At 52.7% G+C, this 17,110-nt stretch overlaps 6 protein-coding genes across 6 annotated transcripts; 5 read left to right on the top strand and 1 right to left on the bottom strand.

The window, feature by feature from the left end:
- Positions 1–653: 653 nt before the first annotated feature.
- On the bottom strand, positions 654–1,449 carry P153DRAFT_395005 (uncharacterized protein; the record flags this gene model as incomplete). Its single annotated transcript, XM_033671359.1, has 2 exons — positions 1,223–1,449; positions 654–1,162 (listed from the first exon to the last, which is right to left on the bottom strand). Exons 1-2 carry the CDS (start codon positions 1,386–1,388, stop codon positions 654–656), a joined length of 675 nt encoding a protein of 224 aa, XP_033526081.1. The 5' UTR covers positions 1,389–1,449.
- Positions 1,450–1,824: 375 nt separating this feature from the next.
- Positions 1,825–2,876, top strand: P153DRAFT_383783 (Aldo/keto reductase; the record flags this gene model as incomplete). Its single annotated transcript, XM_033670273.1, has 4 exons — positions 1,825–1,859; positions 1,907–2,201; positions 2,257–2,480; positions 2,534–2,876. The coding sequence occupies 4 exons, from the start codon at positions 1,825–1,827 to the stop codon at positions 2,874–2,876; spliced, it is 897 nt and encodes a 298-aa protein (XP_033526080.1).
- A 1,923-nt stretch (positions 2,877–4,799) lies between these two features.
- Positions 4,800–8,756, top strand: P153DRAFT_336225 (uncharacterized protein). Its single transcript, XM_033665688.1, has 3 exons — positions 4,800–7,654; positions 7,703–8,000; positions 8,056–8,756. The coding sequence occupies exons 1-3, from the start codon at positions 4,867–4,869 to the stop codon at positions 8,600–8,602; spliced, it is 3,633 nt and encodes a 1,210-aa protein (XP_033526079.1). The 5' UTR covers positions 4,800–4,866; the 3' UTR covers positions 8,603–8,756.
- Positions 8,757–8,897: 141 nt separating this feature from the next.
- On the top strand, positions 8,898–10,366 carry P153DRAFT_336223 (UBC-like protein; the record flags this gene model as incomplete). The annotated part of the gene is made up of 3 exons (XM_033665687.1): positions 8,898–9,001; positions 9,057–9,668; positions 9,734–10,366. Exons 1-3 carry the CDS (start codon positions 8,999–9,001, stop codon positions 10,364–10,366), a joined length of 1,248 nt encoding a protein of 415 aa, XP_033526078.1. The 5' UTR covers positions 8,898–8,998.
- Positions 10,367–14,034: 3,668 nt separating this feature from the next.
- On the top strand, positions 14,035–15,044 carry P153DRAFT_201114 (uncharacterized protein). The gene has a single exon (XM_033662491.1). It carries the CDS (start codon positions 14,228–14,230, stop codon positions 14,813–14,815), a length of 588 nt encoding a protein of 195 aa, XP_033526077.1. The 5' UTR covers positions 14,035–14,227; the 3' UTR covers positions 14,816–15,044.
- A 736-nt stretch (positions 15,045–15,780) lies between these two features.
- P153DRAFT_286595 (uncharacterized protein) lies at positions 15,781–17,043 on the top strand (the record flags this gene model as incomplete). Its single annotated transcript, XM_033663479.1, has 1 exon — positions 15,781–17,043. The coding sequence occupies one exon, from the start codon at positions 15,781–15,783 to the stop codon at positions 17,041–17,043; it is 1,263 nt and encodes a 420-aa protein (XP_033526076.1).
- Positions 17,044–17,110: the final 67 nt, after the last annotated feature.

Here is a 17,110-nt window from a genome sequence, read left to right as displayed (position 1 = left end):
CGTCCGTTCTTCATACTTTGCCACGCGAAACATTGACACCAATACCACCCGTTGGCGGAATGTCACCTTTCTGTTCTATACCCGCCACGCGTTATCTTGCGACGCTGGCTCTTCTTTGTTCGATTGTTGTGAGTCTAGGGGCCAGTACTGTATACACATGTTCTTTTCTACTGCGCTATCCGTTCCGGAGGAGGGTAATACCATCTTAGGATATTCATATTGTTCAGGGGCTTCTTTGTATCCAGCGGAGAAAGGGAGGGGCTGTTGGATAGCCGAGATGCGTGTGAAACGGAGAGTTGTACAGTATAGACTGGTTGGAAGAATGGAGATTGAGAAGTTGAAATGTGTTCCCGTTTATGATAAATATATGTGATACGTAAGGAATATCATAACATAAGTGATGGGCATGAAACCTTTTCAACTTTTGATTCGCTATTGTGAAAACCTGTCTACGAGTTTCGCTCGTCAGTGTAAATGCAAGTGTCCTATCTCGTGCAAGCCTGGCCTGTTCGCCATACTTGGGTTCAACAACGTATCCAGTGGGAGCAAATTAGCTAGGTAAGCTCTACAGGTAATCCCTCAAGTATTGAAACTTTTCTGGCTTTACGGACAGGATAGCTGTGTGCGAAAGAAATGTCTGTAAGACGACTCGTTCAATCCTCATCATCAGAGGACGCATAACCCAGACCCAGGGAGATGTTCGATGGCTTAGCCGGAGGTGCGGCCAAAGGTTTGCTCGACACAGCTGAGCTTATCGTAGAGTTCTTCATGTCACCTTTGCTTGTTGTGGCCGCCGATGTCTGCTCTTTTTGCAGCATTTTATCAACCGTCTTCTTCTCTTCGGCCGCCGAGCTTGATTTTCGTAGCTTGATTCCTTTCAAAAGACCAGCCTCGGGGCCCTTCTTCCTCTTCCTCCCAACCGCTGCCCACTGTGCTACATCGTCCTTTGGTGCATCGATACTCTCGTCTTCCAGGGCTTTCCTCTCGGCATCTTCCTGCTGTCTGCGGAACGCGTCCAGTCCCTCGAGAGTATCCTTTCTTATCAAGGCTTCCTGCTGCCGTTTCTTCTCCAACACCTCGTCAAGGTATGCGGCTGCGTCATCGTCGAGCGCTTCTGCAAGCTTGTATCGTGCTGCCTCTTCGAATGCTGCCTGTTTCGCGTCTTACAATGTCAACCTAACATGTCAATAGAGCTAGAGTGAAGATTGCTGGGATGTATCACCTTTGTTTGACTGGAGGATCTCGAAGAGACTTTTTCCTTCGTGTTGCCTGCTCAGCTCCGCTTTCTCTCGTCGCTTGTCTTCGAGCTCTTGCTGGGCTCGTCGCCACTCATCGTCCCTTTCGATAGGATTGTCGATGCTTCCACCACTAACGAACCCTGACGACATTTTAATAATTACGGGTGAGAGGCGCGGGATTGCTGGTCTCGTAACGACAGGCCGTCTCGAAAGTTGTGGAGAAACGCGGAGTTTTGCAACGCGGAGTGGAAGAGTTTCTCAATGCGGTCTAGTACCATGTTAGAAACCCGCGTAAAGTCCCCAGACAAGACATGTCCTGGTCAGTTGATTATCCGACCGCGGCCTCTTACATCTCTGATTCGTGGAATGCTCGCGACAGACTTGACCCGGCCGGTTAAAGGCGTGGTAGTGGGGCTTTATCCATTAATAACCCCGGCCCTATGATGTAGTTACGTGGTAAGGTGGTGGGCTGTGGTTCAAAGATAACTTGTGCCCCTCGTTCTTCCTCCAAAACATCTGCTCCTGCACTCATACTCTCTACTAAATCTTTTTTCAAACTCAGTATATGCTCCGTACTCTAGCAAGAATGGCCCCCAAGAACTGGACCAAGGAGCATTTCACGTAGGTCGACACTTTGATTGTTCGAGAGTTCTACTAACTCACGTCAGGCTCAACACTGGCGCAAAGATTCCAGCTATTGGTCTGGGAACATGGCAGTCGCAACCTGGTGAAGTCCGTGATGCTGTCAAGTCTGCTCTCCAGGCCGGCTACCGTCACATCGACACTGCTCTTGCCTACGGCAACGAGAAGGAGGTCGGTCAGGGCATTAAGGATTCGGGTGTTCCTCGTGAGGAGATCTGGGTCACCACGAAGCTGGACAACCCATGGCACAAGCGCGTCGAAGAGGGCATTACCTCTTCGCTGAAGAGCCTGGGTCTTGACTACGTTGACCTTTACCTTATGGTGAGCACAGTCAACATTGACATCACACAAACAAACCAATTAATCAATAATCTAGCACTGGCCTTCTTCTACCGACCCTGATGACCTCAAGAAGCACCTCTCGGATTGGGATTTCCTCGACACATGGGCTGAGCTGCAGAAGCTCCCCGAGTCTGGACGCGTCAAGAACATTGGCGTTAGCAACTTTGCCATCAAGAACCTTGACAAGCTCCTCGCCGACTCTCGATTGAAGATCACACCAGCCGTGAACCAGGTCGAACTCCACCCCAACAACCCTTCGTAAGCTACTTTCCCCCAGGATCGTGACTATTTGAAGACTAACATATATTCAGGCCCAAGCTCCTCGACTACCTCAAGAAGAAGGGCATTCACGCCACCGCCTACTCTTGCCTGGGTTCAACTGACTCGCCCCTTTACAAGAACGAGTCCCTCAAGAAGCTCGCAGACAGCAAGGGCAAGACTGTTCAACAGGTTCTGCTTATGTGGGGTCTGCAGCGTGGCTCCTCCGTCATCCCCAAGTCTGTCTCTGCGTCGCGCATCCAGGCCAACTTTGAGGTTGACGGTTGGGAGTTGACTGACGAAGAGGTGAAGCAAATTGACTCACTGCCTGAACGCTTCAAGGTCTGTGGTGACTCTTGGCTCCCAATCAAGGTCTTCTTCGGCGATGACGAGTAGACCATAGGATCGAGGATGAATTAAAAAATGATACCATGAGAATATAGGAGTATATAGACGGAATGTAACAATCAACCGCCAAAACATACAACTTGCCTGTGTCGTGTGAAGTCGCGAGTCCAACCTGTGAAAGTAGAAATTAAGTAGGTAAACACCACTGTCTAACGTACCTAGGTATAATCAAGTGTCAGGAACTTTAGTCTACTTGACAAGGTCATATCTAATTGGTTTCGGATCACGCAAACCCAAGTGATTGAACGGACCTGACGTCGCCGACAAAGATTTGTCAGGCTATGCACGTGAACACGCGTCTGCGCTAGGCGTCACTGCCTTGTCCACTCTCGCGCATTGCCACCCACATTCCTCACATCAACATCCTCCACTCCCACACTTCTTCGCAGTCTCTCCCTTTTTTGCACTTACAAACATAGTCAACATGAGCGCTGAAGAAGAGCAACTCGATGAGAGCGCAATTGGCGCACCTGGCGCACCCACCCCAGTATCGGCGCTTGAGGTATGTCTTGCACTTGCGGATTGCATGCACGACGAAACTAACTTACATGTCAGGGCCTTAATGGCTTGACAGCGCGCGATATCAAACTGATCATTGACGGCGGTTTCAATACAGTAGAATCCATTGCATATACGTGAGTTGCATCGCAGATGCAGAACGACCCCGCAGCTCATGTAAGACAGGCCACGGCGAGCGCTTGAGCAGATCAAGGGTATTTCAGAGCAGAAAGCGTCGAAGCTTCTCGCAGAGGGTATGCATTGCATCGTCGTTTTTGCATTCCAGTCACTGACGTAGCCAGCATCCAAACTCGTACCTATGGGCTTTACAACGGCAACCGAGATGCACCAACGTCGGAGCGAACTCATTTCGATCACAACTGGTTCGAAGCAATTGGACACACTTCTCGCCGGAGGTATTGAAACAGGGTCGATAACAGAAATCTTCGGCGAGTTCAGGACAGGAAAGAGTCAGATTTGCCACACTCTGGCTGTGACTTGCCAGCTGCCATTCGACATGGGTGGTGGCGAGGGCAAATGCCTATATATTGATACGGAGGGCACATTTCGACCGGTTCGTCTCCTTGCAGTTGCCAACCGATATGGTCTGTCAGGAGAGGAAGTGCTAGACAATGTTGCATATGCACGCGCCTACAACTCCGATCACCAACTGGAACTACTCAACCAAGCCGCTCAGATGATGACCGAGACACGCTTTTCTTTACTCATTGTCGACTCTGCCACCTCGCTATACCGAACAGATTTCTCTGGTCGTGGAGAACTTTCAAGCAGACAGACGCATCTAGCCAAGTTCATGCGCACCCTGCAGCGGCTGGCCGACGAGTTTGGCATTGCGGTCGTGATCTCGAATCAGGTCGTTGCGCAAGTAGACGGTGGGCCGAGTGCAATGTTCAATCCAGATCCCAAGAAGCCGATCGGAGGAAACATCATTGCCCACGCAAGTACAACCCGCCTCAGTTTGAGGAAGGGTAGGGGTGAGACGCGAATATGCAAAATCTATGATAGCCCGTGTCTGCCTGAGAGCGACTGTCTATTTGCAATCAACGAAGATGGTATTGGCGACCCGAAGGAGAAGGATCTGGAGGAGAGAGCGGCGAAGTGATAGGATGGGTGGGATAAGGACGCAGGACGATGGCTTTGACTGTTTATTTCAATTTCCTGGATGGCGTTACAGGAGCTGGGACATGGCTGGTGATGATGTAGATGCTTTTGACGTATTCCCCACTACAATGATACTCCTTAATATGCTCGACTACAAACTTGAAAGCAAGACATTTGTGTCGGTAGATCGAATTCCTAGGTTCACCATATTGGCTTGGTCTGTGCGCTTGCTGGTAGCTCGCGCATTCCAAACCGCGACTTTTGTTTGCGAAGTGCACCTCCGCGTCCGTCGTGTAACTCAACCGCCCACGACTCGAATCGCCTACCTCGACCTTGGACACTTTCGCATGCGAGCAGGATGGTCAAGAATGGAGGGACCTGTCTCTACAAAGAGGCGCGGCTGAACATTGAGCCCGCCTTTCCCGGGTCGACGATCGCGTTCACGCTGCCCGCAAGCTCTCTGTCAACATTCGTGCTGCGAACGACGGCGAAGCGCACAGTCATCACCGAGCAATATGTAGATCAGGACGAGGATGCTTTTGCGCGCCGCCATCTGGCGACCGAGGGCTCCATGTTCTTTCGGCGACATCATGCATACCCGCGAAGCTTTCTTTGGCGCGTCTTGGACAACAGGAAGATGCTCGAAATCCAAGCCACCGACCTAGACCACGATTTCAGCAACAAGCGCGAGGCCAACCTCACCCTCTTGTTGCAGTTCCCTTCTCCCATTCGGCCGTTCTGTGTGGCTTTCGCAGAACCTACAGACCGAGATGCGCTCACCGTCTTTGCCATCACGACTGCGAATGAGTTGTACACAATCACTCTTCCCCGCGACTTCTTTGACAACCCCGCGGCCTCGGAACAAGATGTGGAAAACTGGTGCAAGAGGTCAGAGCCGGCGCTATTTAGTGGCCGCGTTCCGTACCGCCTTGTCGCGCTTGGTGTAGACGATCTGCTCGTGACACTCGACGACGGAGCGATTTGTCGCATGCGCTGGGACACGGACAACAAGGTGTGGGATGGCGTACGATACCAGCATAGTAACTGGTCCGTCCGGGGCCTCCTCTCGTGGAAATCGCAGCCCACAGTCCGTTTCGACAATGCAGACTTCTCTGTATCGGCTGCTGCAGCCGTTGCAGTATCGCCAGACGCGCAGCATATCCTCTCCATTTCTCTGGACCACACGTTGAGAGCTTGGAACGTTTCGTCAGGAAAGCCAGGCCTCCAGATGGATCTCCTAGGCCAGATGGACGCTGCTCTTGAGAAGCCCAACAACTCTTACTTCATTGGCCCGTCGCAGTCGAAGCTCATGACTGTCATGGAGATACCCGACGGTGTCATGGGCGCAAAATACTTCGTGGGTACATACTCGCCAAAACAACATCAGTTCAAGTTCTGGGGCATAGTCGACGCAGACGATTCCAAGGATGGCGTCTATGACGTTCAGCCAGATGTCGATCTTATCCCACCGGTCGATGAGCTTATGGACACGACTGTATGGACCATGGAAGAGTTTCATATCATTGTGGGACCTGCTAGGTGGCAGACAACGGAGATGTGGATTCGCGTGAGGTCTGGGCCAAGCAGCAGAGTCTACTACTTGAGCTTCAACCTTACAGACCCTGTTGCATGTACACAGGCGTGGAAGAACAATTGGGTATCCGTAGAATCAGGCCCCTTAACAGTGGATGGATTGAAGATGAATCCTACAAACCCAAACAGACAGGATGGAAACGCTGTTATTCAACATGAATCTGGCTCCTCTGAACAATGGCTAGGCTTTTTGTTTTATCCGGGACGATTTACCACAGCCACTTTGGAAACCGCTCTGCTGATCTTCAAGAGAGGGCTGGATCGAACACGGTTGAGCAAATCATTAAGCCGAGGCTCTTTGAAGGAACGCATCTGCGCTGCCGTCACAGCTCTTGCTGGGAAGGTCCAGAATAGTGATCTAGACGCAGGCCAATTCGAGAACGCTGCTGTTTCGCAATGGCAAGGATTCTACGGCATAGTGAAAGACTTACATAAGCGCAGAGGAGAATCACTGTCCCTTGCTTACGACGAAGCCACAGCTATGCCATGGCTGGTGCTGAGCGATCACATCTCTGCAATACGGAATTGCAGCGAGCATGAGATTACCGCTCTAAACACTACGGCAATTTCAGCGTCGCAGCAGCTCACTAGACCTCTTCAAAGGATTCTGGAGCAGCCGGAATCTCGTGATGTCGCGCGACTTCTGAATGCCGCTTCCTCTTTCCGACAACGATTGCCATTGTTTGTTCAGCAAGAAGTGGAGCGCCAGATCAAGATGGATCTCCTCCAGAGCCGATCTCTTACAATAATGGATCGTATGGAAGATATCGAAAACCGCAGCGAGCTATTGCAGCACGTTTCAGATGAAGATCTGTCCATACTGCTTGAGGAACTTGGAACCGAGGTGAGGGATCTCAGCACCGAGACGTTTCTTCGTGCCATCCGGACTCTGGGCCATGAAGAACAAGGCCTTGCGAATCGGAGGAGGCAGGTCGCGCGATATGGGCTCAGTGCTTTGATCCGGGTCTCTCAAGAGACATTGGAGGCAGATTACAACACTCTCTTGGATCTTCTTGTTCTAGTCCTTTTCATGTTTGTCGAGCTTGAGGGAGAGACACCTGAAGAGTTCGATGCATCCGAGGTCTTTGTGGAACTCATAGACCAGTTCAAGGACTGCCTAACGGTGTCTTGGATGGCGAGCATGGTCTGGGCACATCAAACAGCTACTAGCCCGGCCACCGAGATACTGAACAAAATCCTGAGCGAGCTTTTGAAGACTGGGAAGAAGTTTCCATTCACACAAACGGTTCTGGAGGGAATATACGGTCATCGATCCTTGGATTTGCCATTTCCGAAGGACCAGAAGGCTAACATTCTTACTTACTGGAGCCGCGCGTGGATAGCGTCAGTGTTCAGTGACCAGAACTACGACTCTGTTGTGGAAGATTCCATGGGCATACTACTCTTCCAGAAAGAGTACGATCTGGCATTGGACTTTGCAAAGTTCCTTCCCGACGGCAATTGGTCTACCTACTTGAAAGGTCGGATGCACCTTGCGCTCGGCGAGAATGCACTGGCGTCCATCTGTTTCCAGAAGTCAGCATTCAATTTAGGTATGTTTATGTGTGTAACATACAAAATGACCGTACTAACATCTACAGCCTTGGGCATGTTCAACATTGAGGACGCGGATTCAGCAGGCTTGGTGTCCGAAGTTGATCAAAATTCGTTCTCATCCGGCCCTGCGCGATACTATAGTCATGTTCTGGGTCTTTTTGAAAAGACCAGGGCGTATACATACGCTGCGGACTTTGCGCGACTGGGTCTACGGTCGTTGAGGGGCCGAGAAGACGAGGAACTGAAGACTGATCTGCTTCAACGACTGTTCAGCGCTTCCATACAAACGTCGAACTTCGGCGAGGCATACTCGGCAATGACGAGGCATAGCGATGCAGCTCTGTAAGTTGTCGACGCCCTTGGCCTGCTTCGTTTGTGGCACTAACCAAATCTACAGCAAACACTCGTCCCTTCAAACCCTCATCACGTCCATGGTTTCACAATCGCACACCGGAGACCTCCTCAAATTCCCCTTCGTTGGCCTATCAGACGATGTAGATGCCATTCTCTTATCTCTCTGCCAGAAGACGCTCAACCTCGCCTCCGGGCCTCCTTACCACCAAATCCTCTACTCTTTCCGTATCGCCCGCAACAACTTCCGTGGCGCTGCGTCCATTCTCCACGAGCGCCTGCAACGCCTCAAGACAACATCATCCAAGGTTCACGACCCAGCAGACGAATCTTTGGCACAATGCTACCTTATGATCATCAACACGTTATCGTCAGTACGCCAGGAGGATGCGTATATTCTGGCCGAGCAGCGGGTTGATGAAGCTGGGCCGCCGCAATGGGGTATCGGCAAGGGGAAGAAATTGCTTAAGAGGCAAATCATCACGCTCGATACGCTGAGGAAGGAGTACCAGGCGGAGCTTGATCGGGTTGCAGCGATTGAGAGTGGGCAGTTTCCGTTTGTGGATCCGAGGGATGACATGGATATTCTATGAATGTAGGATTTTGCTTAGCGTGGCGTTATATGGTGATTTGGAAGGCATGTCGGTCTCTAGTGATGATCTCGAGTCCTTGAAGAAGTGGGAAATAGTATCTGCCAGGCTTGAATAACAACAAGGGGCGCTTTCGCACTGGCCTTCTTTCATATTCGAAGCAGTTTGAAGCTATTCACCTAATGTCTGTGATATCTGAGTGATGCGTGGGAAAGCAGCATTCGACGCCAAATATACGCGCTAGTGGTTGGCGGGGCGTTCCGACCCGCATTCATCATGAAAGACGCGTGACGATCTTGCAGTAATTCAGGAACGTCTCACGCTCTGTCTTTGTTTTTCAACCATCCACCTACACTACCTATGCAACACCTTTAACCAAGCGTAACATCAGAACCAACCATGGTATGTAAACACTCCACATCAACAACGCGTCCCGCCATTTACAAGTACACTCCAGAACTCAAAGTCACTGCGTCGCCTCGCAGCTGACCACGGCTCTCTCCACACCGCCGGTCTCCCGCCAAACTACCTCTTCCCGCCCACATCGTCCTCCGATTCCCTCACCGCCCTCGACGTCCTACTCGCCGGGCCGCTTGGCACACCCTATGCCTCAGGCGTCTGGCACCTCCACCTCGACATCCCACCCACCTACCCCGCTGCACCTCCTACGGCCACATTCCGCACACGGTTATGGCACCCGAATATCGAAGAAGCGACGGGCGTGGTGTGTGTGGAGACCCTGAAGCGGGACTGGAAGAGTGAACTCAAACTTCGGGATGTGCTTGTTACTATCTCGTGTTTGTTGATTCAGCCGAATCCGGCAAGTGCGTTGAATGAGGCTGCTGGGAAACTGGCGGGAGAGGACTGGGATGGGTATTGTAGGAGGGCGCGGCTGATGACAAGTATTCATGCGGGTGTGCCGGCGAGTCTGGCCGATGGGGTTAGAGAGGCGCAGGGCAGAGGAGAGGATAAGCATGATGCGGGTGAGATAAAGAAGGAGGACGTGGGTATAAAGGCTGAGGGGAAGGGGAAGGAGAGGGTGAAGGTCACCCCGGTGGTGGCTGCGAAGGTATGCAAGCTTTGGAGCACAGTTTCGTTTTCGTTCGAATATCGTGCTAACCACATATCTGCCAGGCCCAACGCCTACCCGCGGACGACGATGCAGAAAACACACAACAACGAGGAACCGCAGAACCCGAGAGCGACGAGAGTGACTGGATTCCCGGCCCCACAGCAGCACGCCGCAATAATAACATCTTCGGCATCAAAGGCCTAGCCCTCGACTCCCCTCCAAGACGCGGCCTCCCCCCAACCACCAAACCCACACGCGCAGACGAACAAGAAACACCCGATAACACCGACCCCTTCACAACCATAACCTCAAAACACAAACCCATATCCTTCGACCTGCGCATCCCCCCTCCCTCCCCGAAACCCGCCAACCAGCTCCAACAACAAGAACAACACCCCACAACAGACACACCCGAGCTCCTCAAATTCTCCCACCAGAACCCCTTCTCGGCCATCCAGCCAAACAACCAGACTCATCCCCTCTTGAGGGAATTCTCATACTCGTGGGAAGAAACGAGCATCTTGCATGATGTTGGCATGGGCTCTGCGAAACACGACTTGCGGAAGAGGGTTGCGGGCGACGAGTTTGAGCAGAAGCGCAGTTGGGAGATGAAGAGGTTTAGGAAGGCGGGGTTTGATCTGGGGAGGTATAATCGAGGGGATTTTGGGCCGAGGGTGGGGATTGGGAGACTGTGAGGTTTGAAAGGGAGGGGGAGTAGGGGAAGGGAAGAATGATTTGCGTGTGTATAACGCGGGTACGAGTCTTTTGAGCTTCGCTTTGTGACGATGCATGGAATCGATGATCGGGATTGGTGTTGGAAATGTGGTATACCCTCTAGCAAGACATGGTCTATGATTATCGTTGCGCCCCTGTCTTTTGTGCTTTGGTTATCGCTGAGTCGGCTGCTCTGACGATTCCATGAGAGGAGGTTTGAAATGAAGATTACAATTAGAATAGCTTGTTTCCACCGCCACTACTTCTACAACAAATACATCCAATGACATTTACTACACTGACATACATACCATGGTAGAACACACCGCCTACTTGCTACTAGCTGTTTTCACGCCTTCTAGAAAACCAAACACGCGTATAGCATGGACAAACGAACGGATGGTACCTTAACGCAGATACTTGTGTGCAATGGCAAGATATATAGTGTGATCTGTGGGTTATAGTTCAGGAGGGTTTGGACATGGATAAGTGTTGCAGAGTGTATCGTAACATTTCCTATTCCCTGTCCAGTGTACTGCTAGGTTCTGGGTTGTAGGCGATGAGTGGATTGGAATACAGTGGAGTGGGTAAGTGGTATGTGATATGTTGTATTATGGCTGGCATGATGTATGCGACCTGATGCAATGTGGGAGGGGAAAAAGAAGAAGTAATAGAGCAGAGTATGTCATGCTGGGTAGTTGGTAATTATCAGATCTCGAAGAGCGTACGGAGAGATGTTATTAAGTTTGGACCTAGATGAATCAATAAGACGTTGGAGATTGTAACAGACATGTGTATATATATGTTCAAGTAAGAGAGTACATTGTTATCCTCACCCTCCCTCCCTTCCACAACCACACTCGCCCACTACACATCAACTTACTTTGCTGGACCGGGTTCCACAGCACGTATCTCCCCTCTTCATTTGTTCTATCTTCATTGCATTGTTGACTTGTTGACTTACCATACAAACCCCTTGCTCATTTCGCTCCCCCCTCTCTTACCGAGAGAAAAGAAGCCACATTCATGTGCATGCTAAGAGCGCAGCATTTAGGACCTACAGTCTGCACACTGTGGATCAGGTTGAGACAAGGATGAGATGGGGATATATACACCGCGACTCTCCACTATGGAAGCGTGGTATACACTTGACAGTAAATCAAAGTAGTGCGAGAAGGGCCTGTAGGGTGTCGTAGGCAGGTTAGCGATCGAAGAAGACGTGAGTATGTTTAGGCGTGGATATCGTGAAATGTTATGGAGACGGATGTTATTGAGGACACGTCACGCTGTAGGAGATAGATACATGAGTAGATGTGAATACATATACTACGAAAATAGAAGGAAAGCACATATATGATGAAAACGAGACCTTGCTTGATTGAAACGATCCCCTTGTATTAATGAGAAACGTCGTAACACATAGGAACAACATCACTATCCGTAGGGGTACTCGATGAAGCATCGCACCTCATTACCATACACGAGGTCTCTTGTAAACCTTGCCCTTTCCATCTGCGTCATCTTGAAGATTACCTTCTCTCTGCATGCGAGCGGACAGTTAAAACCCCGACTTTATCTTTGGGGCTAAAGTTACTATTACCCGACTTACTCAGCGCTATGTCCCTGTGCTTTGTGTATCTTGCAGGATTGTGGCAGTATTGTGAGTCAAAGCATGTGAAGCTCAGCTCAGCTCTACTGCTTTGTGTGACTGATCACAGCAGCTCACGTCAATACGTTGTTCGTCAGACACCATCTCCATTCATCATATCGCGGTCGTCATCGTAGGACTGCTCTTTTAATCAGCAGCCAATCATCTAAAGGAGATCTAGGCAGCAGCGAAGCGATAGTCGACGTCAAAGCCCTATTTGCTTCAGCCCGATCGTTAAAAGCAGAAGCTCCCGATGACACGAGATATAGCGAGGGATGGCGAATGAAGAAAAGAGTGGCGGAATACATTCTCTTGAGATGATTGGATGAGCACGAATGAGTGTTTCAGCGAGGCGGTAGCATCGCAGCCGTGGTTGGAAAGGGAAGGCACATGTGACAACGAAACGGGAGGCAATCAGTAAACAAGAAATGAAAGCAAAGGACCGGGGTGCATGGGCGAGTAGGACCCTTTAACGGTTGCCTAAAACGATATGAGTGCATGTCGAGATTGGAGTGATCTATCACAGAGCCTCAATGCAGTGACTGGAATGATCCCTGAGCGCGGCTATGCGGAGACGATAACAAGACACCATGGCAAGATGGGACCTTGAAATCAGCCGCCGATGCTTTTAGCTTGGCTAGGGAAAGCCTGTTTGATGCAATCTCATATCGCGACGTAAATCACCCTGAGCTTTGACATGACTCATCGACCATGGTTCCCAACGATGTCCTCGGAGGTTGCGACCATCAAGCGTTTTTGGTTGTTATGCGAACGGGGGTGAAAGGGCAGCACCTGGTCAGTACTCAAGATACGACCCGAGAGATGTGTGGCAAACAATATTCGTATCATATATTCTTCGCCATGGACTGTGATTGGTCACTGAAGAACGGTTCTCGGTTTACGGGAGATACGCTGAAGTTAACGTCGCTTTACTTGTTTCGTATTTACGTGTCGACAGTAACGACAAAAACTTTGGCTTTGACTCCGAGACGAGGTCGCTGGCCGTAATCCGAAGATTTCCGTTTGCAAGAGTTCGCGAGCTCCGTGTAAGGTGGCGTTTCTAGCGACAATTCGTCCGAGGCGAAGCTTGCCACAAAATTCTTCGATGTCTCGCCATCACTATCCATAAGAGGCTAATTGTATATACACGTATGAATCGGACAAGAGCGATGCCGAGTACTGCACCGCCACAGACACTACCTACCATATGCCAGAAATGATGATTACAGGTAACGATCAATGATTTGTCGGGCTGCAGCGTATTTTGGGAGTCGTCGTGGTAAGCTGCGTCATGTAGTAGCAGGACCGCTCGCATACGCTACGCATTGCTCAGCCTGCAGTCGTGGCAGAAACGTGGTTCTCAGCGAATCCCGTGCGACAGGGCTGATGATGCTGCGCGAACCTAAGTGAGCTGTGACATGGCGAGCCTACCAACGATTCCGCTACTTGCTCCCAACCGATAGAAGGTTGTTTTGCGCAAAAGCACCAACCTGAGTACCGAACCAAACAAATTCATGCAACGACATTTTGTGTATGTCTGGTCATGGTTCCGTGTCAGAAATTATTTCTGGCACCAATCCAACGACGAAGAACGAAAGGTACTTTTCGGACGCGGAGCAAACAGTCCTGAGGAGTCACACAAACACGATGCGCATGGGGGACACGCAAGGTGAGTTGTCTGATAACAAAGTGGATGCCTTGCTAGACGGAGGAATGGCGTCCAAAATATAATGTGCGGCCTCGCTAGGAACGCATCCGCAGACAAGTGCAAGGATAAGACAATACTGTGTCCAATGGGGGATAAGCATTGATATCGAAATTCGAAATGAACTGTGTGCCGACAAATTGCAGGATATGAGCAAACGGCAGAAACGAGACTGAGCACGTCCCGGGCGCACGCTTCATGCAAAGCACGGCTGGCGGCGTTGGATGCAGGGCCAATCAGAGGCGACGCGCGACTCGATTGGGGTGCAGACTTGCTGGTTTGGGGTGGTTGCTGCGAGCGGGCAGATCATCCATGTCGCCGCGATCTTTTTGCTATGGTGTTCCAGGCTTCCCCGGCAAATCAGAGCGGAGGTGCAAGAGCGGTATGCAGCAGTGGTGGACCGTAACCATGGCATCGTCGGTGGAAGGCGAGTAGCGGTAAACAGCAGCATAGATAGCTCTCCAGGCGGCGGCATGGATTGTGTGTGCCATGGTGGGAAGAAAATTTTCATCCAAGGGAAATTGGGCTTCGTACCGTGTGTCAAGGAGAGACTCGCAGGAGGCCCAAGCAGTGAATGCGGCTCCGATGAGATGGAAGGGCCTTCCTAGCAATCATGGCAGGCGAGCCGGGACGACGTTGAGTGGTGGACACCCGTTGCTCTGGACGGAGACTCAGAGGCAGCCGTGTGCCGCGACGACGGCTCTGTGTAGTCCTGGTGCTAGGGAGAATAGTGCTCCCAGGGAAGCCATCCCGAGCTGGGGGACATGTCGTGATGGGGGCTGCAGGCCAACGACGACGTTGTGCTCGCTCTTGGGCAGGCGAGACGGTCGCCACTCATTTGGCTGCGTACGACAACCATGTGGGAGGACGCTGGTGCCAGGAGGCGGCGCGCAGGCCCAGTGCACAGACAAACAATGGGCAGCCTGGCTGCCGCTCTCAATCAGCGAACGGGCGTGGTGCCCAAGCCCAGGGCGGGTGGTTCATGCTGAGGGCGGAGGTGACAGAAGTGGAGCGCCGTGTGCAAGGAGGGGCCTCAGCAGCAGCAAACGAAACACGCTGAAAACGGTGGCAGAGTGAGGGGACAAAGAGGGTTGTTCAGGCGTTGCACAGCAAGGGGTATTTGGAAGCACCGTCGACGCAACTCTGGATGCAACCAACTCTGGTCCTCTTGCCGTAGCTCCCGTCGTTTTTGGAGCGAGCGAGCATGGCGAGCGGCGGCTGGCCAGGATCACGGCCAGGGCATATTGCATTTGGGGCCCATAATTACCCAGAGCTGCCAAGGCCAGAGCACTCGACGGCCGCCCTCCACAGCCACAGTCCGTCCGTCAGGCAGCACGACGGCGCGCGTGGATGAGCAACTGGTTTGGCAGATGAGTAGCTGGTTTGGCAGCTTCCAGCAGCTTCTCGCAGCCGTCGAGTGGTGCAGGGCAGCGTCGCAGCAAGAGTCAGCGCCCGGCGGCTGGCCACTCGGCGTCGGAGCAAAGGTCCCAGAATACGCGTGGGCAACCAAGGGAGGCACTGCAGGCTGTGCGATGCTCTCGGACCCGTGGGAGAGGGAGGGTCAGGGGTGCTTGGGCACAGCTAGCGGTGAATGGCGCAGTGCAGGGGCCCCCTGGCCGACGTGGTCCGCGCACGGAACGAGTAGCCTTCTAAAGGGCAGGCGCTGCCCGCGTCGCTGCCCTCCTGCGAACTCGACCCTCAGCACCACTACCAAGCTTTCAGACGTCACGTCACGTCTCGCTCCCCACGGCACACGGCAACCCGGGATCCCTCACTCTGGATCCTTCTGGCACCCCCTAGCACCTGCGAGCCGACCATCAAATGTGTAGCAGACAGAGCCGGCCCTCCCTCTTCTTGCCCGCCGCCGCTGCTCCGTCCTCCACCTCCACCACTGCCGCCGCCGACCGCGCACGGCGACACACCCACGGCCTGCAAATACCACGCTGAGACAGGCACGGCCTGACACTGCTCCTTGCTCGCCTTCTCCACAGACGGCAGCGACGACTCGACCCCGCACACCCGCACCTCACAACACCGCCAACATGTACGCAACACAGACACAGTACCGCACACCTCCCCCCGGCTACATGCCCTACGACTACCGCGCCACGCCGCCCATGTCACCTGGCCCCGGCGTGCACGCCGCCTACTACTCGACCCGCCACGGCCCCGCCACGCCTTCTCCCCAGGACAGCCCCAAGACCAAGACGCACTCCCGCCGCGCCTCGCACGCCGTCCCATCCTCGCAGTATTCGTCGTACACCTCGTCGCGTGGAGCCATGCCCTCGTACGGGGCCGACTTCGCTACACCGCGCGCATACGCGACGCCGCGAGCTACGCCTGAATATGTAAGTGATGGTTTCGATTATATCCGTCCAAGCAGCAGGCCTCGCCGCGAGTCGTACGCCTCTCCTCTCAAGACTTATCCTCGCGAGAGGAAGCGTCGGCCATCTCAGTCAACGCGCTACGTCCACACCAAAATCGTCTACGACGACGATGGCTACGGGTACGAACGCGACTACGACGTTTACGAGAGCCCGCCGCCGCCGTACCAACAGTACGATCGATACGACATGTACGGGGATGCTGATCGCTATTACTATGATCAGGTCCCTATCTATGATGCAGAGCCAAAGGCCAACGCTAGCCGCCAGCGACGCTCCTCGCACTCGACCCGATCCCAACCACAGCCAGCCGCCGCCGCCGCCACACCGAAGCGGCCCTCGGCCTCCACAAAGACTGCTCCCAAGGCCACCGAAGAGGACGCACGTCGCGCCCGCATCCCTGCTGGCTACTCGTACAAGAACTGGGACCCCACAGAAGAACCCATCATGCTGCTCGGCAGCGTCTTCGATGCCAACTCTCTCGGCAAGTGGATCTACGACTGGACCGTCTTCCACTACGGCCCCGCCACCCCTCTCGCCGAAATGGCAGGCGAGCTGTGGCTCCTTCTCATCCAGCTTGCCGGCAAGGTCAAGCGTGCCGACGAGAACATGAACAAGATCCGCAAGAAGGAGAGCCGCGAGATGGTCGAGGATTTCCTCGAGAGTGGCGAGCGTCTGTGGGTTCGCTTCGCCAAGCTCCTCAAAGTATGCGAAGACTACATGTGGAAAGCCGCTAAGAAGGAGAGCGGCCCCGAGAAGCCTGTATCCATGGGCAAGAACAGCGGCTCCGAGTTTGTCAACTCCATCTTCGGCCGCGATCGTGAGCTCGAGAAGACCGAGAAGCTCATGACTGGAATGCGTCTGTGGAGCATGCGCTTCGATGCAAACTGCGAAGACATCCTTCGCTATCCTGCTGCCTAGGATGTCTCACATCACCTCACATCATCCTCATCATCTTCATCATCTCTACCTAGACGCCTTGGCGCTG

Source organism: Dothidotthia symphoricarpi, assembly GCF_010015815.1.
Source record: "Dothidotthia symphoricarpi CBS 119687 unplaced genomic scaffold P153scaffold_6, whole genome shotgun sequence".
Taxonomy (NCBI): domain Eukaryota; kingdom Fungi; phylum Ascomycota; class Dothideomycetes; order Pleosporales; family Dothidotthiaceae; genus Dothidotthia; species Dothidotthia symphoricarpi.
The sequence above is the reverse complement of the archived record's forward strand: the minus strand, read 5'-3'. Positions and strand labels throughout refer to the sequence as shown.